This window comes from Toxotes jaculatrix, chromosome 7 (assembly GCF_017976425.1).
Source record: "Toxotes jaculatrix isolate fToxJac2 chromosome 7, fToxJac2.pri, whole genome shotgun sequence".
Classification (NCBI taxonomy): Eukaryota; Metazoa; Chordata; class Actinopteri; family Toxotidae; genus Toxotes; species Toxotes jaculatrix.
This window is the reverse complement of record NC_054400.1, coordinates 18,389,086-18,397,414: the sequence shown is the minus strand read 5'-3', so window position 1 is coordinate 18,397,414 and position 8,329 is coordinate 18,389,086. Positions and strand designations below refer to the sequence as shown.

General features: G+C 43.1%; 1 protein-coding gene across 1 annotated transcript in view; it reads right to left on the bottom strand.

The window, feature by feature from the left end:
• Positions 1-67: 67 nt before the first annotated feature.
• bin3 (bridging integrator 3) overlaps positions 68-8,329 on the bottom strand; it is a 28,285-nt gene continuing 20,023 nt past the window's right edge. Inside the window, exons 7-9 of the mRNA XM_041041585.1 lie at positions 5,360-5,501; positions 4,129-4,263; positions 68-1,727 (exon numbers count right to left, since the gene is read on the bottom strand). Of these exons, the coding sequence (XP_040897519.1) occupies positions 1,581-1,727; positions 4,129-4,263; positions 5,360-5,501 (424 nt within the window). The 3' untranslated portion in view covers positions 68-1,580. The remainder of the gene's footprint in view (positions 1,728-4,128; positions 4,264-5,359; positions 5,502-8,329) is intronic.

Genomic DNA, 8,329 nt, shown 5'->3' with positions numbered 1-8,329 from the left:
GAAATTCAAAAGGTGAATTTAAACCAGGGAACAATATAATATTAACAGGTTAACACTGCAGATTGTAGACATTCTCACAATTAATTTATTTCATGATTGTACATTGAGATCCTAGGTGAAACCACTGTCTGTAAAACAGATTGTGGTATTAATACGTTTAAAAACCTGAAAAAAAGCCCAACACAAATGTTAAAAGTCTTCACTTAGTTATGTTAAAAAAAAAAAAAAGAATCAACCTTCTTCTACAACTTAAACTCATTATTTAGAAAAACACCTTCATTAATACACTTCTACATGTAACTCCTAACAGTTACACATTACCTGACACAAAGACAGAAAATCGACTCGTTTGCTTTTATAATTAAAAAAAAAACAAAACAACAAAGCAAAAACGGACTGTAAAAGAATAAATAGTCAACTTCCTGGTGTGACACCTCAAAAAAAACCTGCTAACATGATATGGGAGCAATCAGTGTGTGTACATTACCATTTACCCTCAGAGCGTGGTCATCACACTGAGGCTGTACCTGATAAAGTTGGAAACAAAGGAGTGCAATGGCAGAATGATTTGGTCCAAAATCAAGAAAAGCCAAAAACAGTTGGCATCCAAACCCTGGTGTACAGGGTACAGAGAGAGGACTTTCTCTAGAGTGCCAACAATGTGTGAGGTTCTTTGCTAACAGATGAACTGAACCACCAACAATAGAACAAAGGATGGATGGTGTGAATAAAAGGAAATTGTGTGTCACAATAAGTACTTTCCACTAGAGGGAGCACCAGCCTTTGTTTTGAACAGTGATTCGACTTCAATGGCGACTTGTTCTCGCCGCAGCCTGAGTCTTCGATCTCTCAAGACCTCTGCACAGGCACAGTCTAACTTCGCACAAGTTAGTTTTCATGTTACATCCACAGTCAGGACAATGCAGGCACATTATGCACAGGTGATGTTACCAGTATCCTGTAAATCCCCATCAAAAGCCCTCACACACCATGGCACAGAGCTAAATTTAAGAGATAACAGGCAAAGGCCAAAATACAGAAATACATTTTTTCTTGCTGATAACTTACAGCACCTTACATAACATTCAGTCTGTAGTGTTATTTCAAAGTTGGGTAATAAAAACTATGTTTCACAGACTATTGGTAACATAGCAGATGTGACTAATAAAAAAACATTTCCTTGCTCATTTCCTACTTTAGAAACAAATGCTTATAGACATGTCTGAAACCAAGAAGTGTAACCCCGCTAATTAGTTCTGACGAGAGCTGTTTGATTCCTTTACTAAAAAAAAAAAAAAAAAAAAAAAAAAGACATATTGGCTTATAATGTTGCACTTGGCTGATGGCTTAGTTTATGTGGCATTTCAGCTGCTTGGAGTTGCAGAAAGAATGAAACATGGGAGTGTAGTACAAGAGGAATGGACGGGGGGTTGGTGGGGTGATGAGGCCGCAAGGAAACAAACTGATAATCAAGTTAAGGCCACTGCTGTCCGTTTGAACTGCGCAGAGGAGCCTGAAAAGAGTGCAATCCATTCAGAGAGGCATGAAAGGAGCTGTTCCCGGTTTTCAGCTTTCCTCCCTCAGTCGTCGGCGACAATGGACAGAGCACGCAACTCGCTGAGCTTGGCCTCGGTCTCCCTCTCCCTCTGCTCATCAGTCAACCCTGCCTGGTCGATCTGGTCTGTTAACTCGCTGAAGATCTTGTACATTTCTGTGAAATAGACCACCTGAGGGCCAGGAGGGGAAAAAGGAAAAAGCTGTGATAGCAGAACAAATAGTCCTGTCTGTCTTCTGATAGAGACCGGACAGGGTCAATCCACAGACCTGTCTTAGATGCCTCTCAGGGAAAAACTCCAAAATCATGTCCAAACTCTGCCCCGCTCGCACAATCTAACCTTGGTTTTACTTACACAAGTCTGAAGCTGCTCGCCTCGTACCTCTTCAACCCCGCTAATGAGAACTGATTCGTGAGGAGAAGAGGGAGCCCACAGATATCAAACAACTCCGACAAAGCCCCAAAAAACCCAGCACTTCAGTGGGTAGTGACCCTGCTTTTCTCTCCCGATCTGAACAAGAGATAGAGAGTGTTCACTGAAAGCTTTTTTGACACTTCCCACCCCTGCTTCTTCCCCTTAGTTCATGAGTCAGGCTCCCTAGAGAGTTGCTTTGATGATTAATAGACTTTAATCACATTACAAGACTCCAGAAGAGTAGGCAGAGAATGAAAGTACTGGGAAATACAACCCCTTGAAACCCACACACACACATCTCAATATTTATTCACGCAGCGATGCATACGATACCATGCTCTTAAGGGGGCATCGTTGGCTTCTCTGAAATTGCATGTGTGTCCTATTGTAGGCCGAAACAGCAAGACCAACCAAGATACCAGTGGGAGAAAGGCTTACCAATTTGCTACAGGTCACAGCAGAATAAGGGCTCAGTCAAGTTGAAAATAAAATAAAAATCCTGCATCTTATATAGAAATAACATTTGTCTTACTTCGTCCTGAGCAGATTCAACACTGTCAGCCAAAAGGAAAAAAAAGTCAAGTCTTTAAACCACCTTTTAAGTGCTCAGTCTGAAAGACCTTTGTATGTTTATACCAATATCTGCCACCTAAACCACATGAGTGGGCTATAAGTATTAGGTTACTGCTGTTTGTGGGGGTAAAGCGGATATTTTTTTTTTTTTTTAAACCAAAAGTGGCTTGTTGAAATGGCCATCGGAAATGTCCATATGACCAGTGATGATAATGTACACCAGATCACTGTCTGGGTGTCTTCTGTAGCAAAGACACACTACTATTCCAATTAGTTGAGTCACCACGAGGAGTAAACACAGCCTCACACAACTGTGACCACCTACAATACAAAAAGGAGCCTTTGGGTAAAGCAGAGCTTTAATTTACATGACTTCTGTCTAAGAATTTCAACATACCATAGTCCCAGCTGCTTAATATTTATAAAGAGAGGTTACACTTTGACCTCTTAGCCCACAAAAATAATGAATAATTTAAGTAGCTTTCTACCCAGTAAGTCCTTAAACACTGCGTGACCACTGTTTCAGGAGACAAATAAAATCATCTGAGAAAAAGAGACAAAGAAAGTAATCTTTTAAATGCTTAAAAAAATAAAACATGCCGCAGAGAATTCAAAACTGAGGAGGAAAAAAATAGCAAGACAATGTCTCAATTCATCAACATCTGTACAGGTGGACAGGTCATGCTGTGTGTCCCACTGACAGTCGCTGGACAGGACTTGTGGTAGTGAAGCTGAAGGCTCCCAACAAAGGCAGCCTTTGTGCCTTTTCCTGCTGCCGCTGGGAGCTGAGCAGCAACAAGCGGCTGGGAGAGAAGGGAGTGGAGGATGAAACTGATCACATGCAGCAAGGCTGGGGATAAGGTCCACTGGTCCACTGACCACCCACGTGCGGCTGTGTGTGTGTGTGTTTGTAAACGTGTAAATGCTCATTCATGTGCGTGAGCTACATGAATAAAAAGAACGTAGACAGAATAAAGTAGCTAGTGTGACTAATAGGAGCTTGCACCATACAAAGCCAGGTAAAAGGTAAAAATGTCATCTCAGAAGAGAAAAGATCTAAGCTTAGATGTGGAAATATTTTATATTGGTTACAGCTGAGTGCTCAGTTTGCTAATTTTAAGTTCAAAGTACATCATAGAACTCGATAATTGTCATTAGGTTTGGGATAATCTAGTTTTCTAATTAGGAGTGTGCCAGTGGCTGTCCCAAGGAGGAAATGACCTGGCCATGCAGGTCTGGGGTGGGGGAGGGGGACATGGTGGCGCTAACTTGAGACACCCAGCTGCTTTAAGAGTAGCTGCAGGTTAGAGGAAGGCTTGCAGGGCTGCAGTGGAGCCAGACAGATGAGGCCTTCCTGGGCTAAACACAGTAGTGTGGGCTGTCATTGGGGGTTAATCACATTAGGACAGCGTGGAGGGAGACAGACTGCCAGGATTATACACTCCCTTCCATCAGACACTTTATTCACTGTTTAACCAATGCTCACGGGGCGTAACAGCACACTTTGGGGTGGGTGTGAGCGTGTATGCATGAGCGCCTCATTGTGTGTGCATCTCCAGGGAGAGGAGGTGGGGAGGTCACTAACCTGTGCCCGGATGAGAGCCTCAAAGCTGGGCTGGAAGTAGTCGATGCGGCTGTGGTAGAACTTGGGCATCTCGTCCAGCAGCTGCTTGTTTTTGGCCTCGAAGTCTTCCCTGACCGGTCGGAGCTCTTCTCTGGCCTGGGGCGTGGAGATTAGAGAGGAAACAAAAGAAAAGACCATCAGTGGTCACTATCAGTTCTGACTTTACAGATCATCCTCTTGTTTCACTTATGTCAGTTCATGTTATAATCCACGCTCAAAATTTAAGAATCTTCCCTGAGGTAGAGGGAGTCACAGACTGAGAGGAAAACAAATACCTGCAAACAGAAACACGTTAGTTTTAAGTAAATTCAACACTTGAGCCATCATTAGTGTCCTTTTTCTTATTGTTCAGAAAGATATTTGCCTAATTCCCACGGAGAAGCAGTGCAAAAAAAAGGCTGTAATCACGACCACAGTGAGGAGGAGTGGGTAATGTGGGCAGACTTGGCTGTGAGTGGACTCCAGCACCACTGATCTGTGTGTGAATGTATTAGTGGGTAGTCTACTGTAGGCATGGAGTTATGGAATGCACAATGAATATGTGTGAGAGGGTGAGAATTTTTATTAAGGGGAAGGGGGGAGTTGCTATATTCAAACTACAACATACTGTTTATCTGCTGCATAATGGTATGGTCTCTTCACCTTAGTTAGTTTTCTTGCCGGTTGAAATGGCATACGAGTGTTTTGTCAGGATCGTTTCTTTAAGTGCACAGGGATTCAAAGGGCAGGGATGTAGGGGCCTCTTCAAGGCTTTGTTCCCCTGACAGTGCTTTTCTCAATGTGTGTGGGTGGCTCGCCATGTGAGGATGTGTTAGAGGCAATAGCATAGGCAACACTGCAGCGCTATCTGTGAATGTGTGCGCTTCTGTAGTGGCCTCATGGTGTGTGTGTATGCGTATTTGTGTGTCTACAATTCTCAATTACGTGCCTGTAGATGTGCAGCACTGCCTTTTTGAAAAGGCACTACTTGAGAGCCTGGTAGCTTGCGTGGGTGAAGGAGCGCACATGTACAGTATGCATGTGCTCAACTATTTTTGTTCATATCCAGTCAGCATTTGTCTTTTTCCACTTATTGTGCTCAATTCACAATACGTGCAACATGTAAGAGCAAGTGAACTTTGCTCCTCTGCAGATAGGGAGAGCATTCGAGTGGACCAACACGTGCACCGATGCAAGTTTTAAACCACAGTACCTGGTGTAGTTTGACCATAACAGGGCCCGTTTTTTCTTTCTCTTCATACTTCTCCACTTTGGACTGCAGCCGTTTGTAGTCCTGCAGTGCCTGCTCCCGACGTTTCACTGCCATGTTGAGGCTGGGGAAGACGCCACTGTACCTGCAAGACAGGTACAGAGCCTTAGACATCTCTGACACAAACGATGGGACACGTAACAAAACACACACACTTGCACATGCATGCAAATACAAAATACCCAGACACTCACAACAGAGTACTCAAATGCTTAGAAAAATAAGAAACTATAACAGAAACTAAAATGACTGAAATCATTAAGACAGCTTTCCTTGCGCTGTGAAATTTGTAGACATGCATTCTGCATTGCATCCCATCTTAATAGAAGTCATTATGAATTAATAAAATCCCTCTCCTCAACATCTTATTGTAGAGGTACTCTCAAACCCCAGAGGACAGCTCTGCATTAAGCTTCCTCTAATCTATTATCTAATTACTGTAGTTCAAAATGGCATGAAACAATTCATTTTGTGACAATTATCATATTCCAAATGAAAATATATTCTTGCAACGAGAATCCTAGTCTTCAGCACTAAAAATAGGAAAACATTCATCTGTAACTTAGCAACAGGAGTCTGAGATTCATCCTGGGACTTGTTGCACTGGTTTTGTGGCTGCCTTTAATGGGAAGCAGGAATACTGTAATACAGTAAATATTCAACCTAATAATATTTAATAAAAAATACAAAAATTAAAGTTAACATACATGGATGATCGATAACATTTAAGCTACAACATTAAAGTATACTTGAATGTGTGCAATATTAATATAATGTATGCAGTAAATGCACAATATTATTTATTTAAATGCAGGTAATTTTGCTCTGTTTTCATTGGTTTTAAAGGATATACAACAATTAACACTGGTGAGTGTGAAGGGGCTATAAGACACCAGAAAGCTGTTATTAAAATCTCAGCAGTCACAGACAAATTAACGACAAAACAAACTAAGCAAGGCATCAGTTTTCTAGCGTTTCTAACATGTAAACACAAACCAGTGACAGTGTTTTTCAAAAGCAGGCCACAAGATTATTCACACAGGTGTCTGCTACATGTGAGTCAGTAATAATAATTGTAATGAAGAGTGAGATACTGTTTTTTTGAATGACTCATTTGAAGCATCAAGTGTGTAGGCACACTGCTACAATAGTTTATGTGAGTCTCTGCCTATACTGTTATTAGCCACAAAATGTGTGGGCTTCATGGTTTACGTTCCTCTCCATGCCAACCCTTGCCCTGCTCCGCACAGAGGGAACCACTGAGAACCTGTGGACTGATTGTGAAATCCTAGATTACGCCTTGTGTCTGCCCATGCACCTTGCCGGGGGGGGGGGGGGGCGGGGAGTAGAAAGTGACGCGAACTGAGGCTAAGTCTCAGACAAGCAGGGATTGTTTCCGACAGGAAGTTAAGCAAGGAGTGGCCTCGTAGTGTTTGAGTGACATCACGGAGCTCAGCTCAGCCCAGCCCCACGGCCCACGCTCTACCACTATTTATAAAATACCACTTTGGCCCAGTTTATGGCTGGGGTGGATGCCGATCCTCAAGTCTACTATCTGCTCCAGTGTACACATACTTGAAGTGCCAAGGGATTATGTAACTGCCCTCTAGGCATGACTGCTCTCCAAACATGATCCTATTGGCTGATGACAGCGCAGCAGCAAACCAACTTCAAGATCAAACAAAGGCTGACCTGCATACTTCACCTGCCAGAACAATTCAATTTCCTTGAGACACACCATGATGATGTGCTGCTCTAAAGTGGGACAGTAACACCAGCAACAGGAGTCTGTGTTACAGCACACCGAGAGACTTAAGGGCCACTGCTTTCCTGGTGCGAAAGACAGAAGAAGAGTGAGACACAGAGCCATTTGCTTGTTAACTCACTTCTGACCTTCCTATGCTGGGCACTGATGTCTCACTGTTAAATTCAGGGCTCTCTGTGTCCAGAGATTACAGTGACTCAGCTGTGTCAAAGGCTCCCACACAAGAATAAGCAGCAGAATATGTCCACAGCTGAAGGTGACGATACATCCTTTGTAATGATAGTTTGGCCTATAACTGTCCAGACACTGGACATTTCCCTCGATGTCCTGGCCTTGGCTGAACAACTACCGGTCAGCAGGCTAGGTCTGCATTTGCGGTCAGCCTCGCCTGAATGAGGTCTTACTCTGGTTGAGGGCTGCACGGGGGCCAAGGGCACACCACCGTCCATGTGACAGGTCAGGGTGTGGTGAACAGGCTGGATGGAAATAGCATCTGGACCAAAGAGTGTGTTTATGAGCAGCTGCCAATCCACAGACAGGCCAGTCTGACCCGTCAGCCAAGCCCAAGTCTGGTGTAGACACCCTCAGTCTAGGAGGCTGGCTGTCACCATCACAAAACCCACTACTGCAAAACACACACAGCAAACCACTAAAATATGGGAAAGAGAATTGTTTATGTGCAAATAACCACCTCCAATGTGTCACAGTCTCAGATGAAGACTTAAGAGTGTCAGACAAGTTTACATCATATGGTAATTTTTTGTTCAAATATGCTCGCTGCAAAAAAAAAAAAAAAGAAAAAAAAAACTACCACCTGCTGTATAAATGGTTTAAGAGCATTGGGCCATGGGAAGGCGTGTGTGTGTGTGTGACGTACATGACAGACGAAACCCCCTTTGTCTCACTAGAAGCCAGAAGGAGTTTGATCTGCTGAAACTTGCCTTGCGCTTTGTTGATCAAAACTAAGACAACTCACGCAACCTAGACATGATACACCAGATAAGATGGGGGGAAAAGATAGATAACTTCATAGCAAACATCCTAGGTACACAAAAACAAATTTTGATTCCAAAATTTAACAACAAAATCAGATCAAGTTCAATCACTCCCCAAAACCGCAACAGTCCAAAAGCTGAGGCCAAACACAA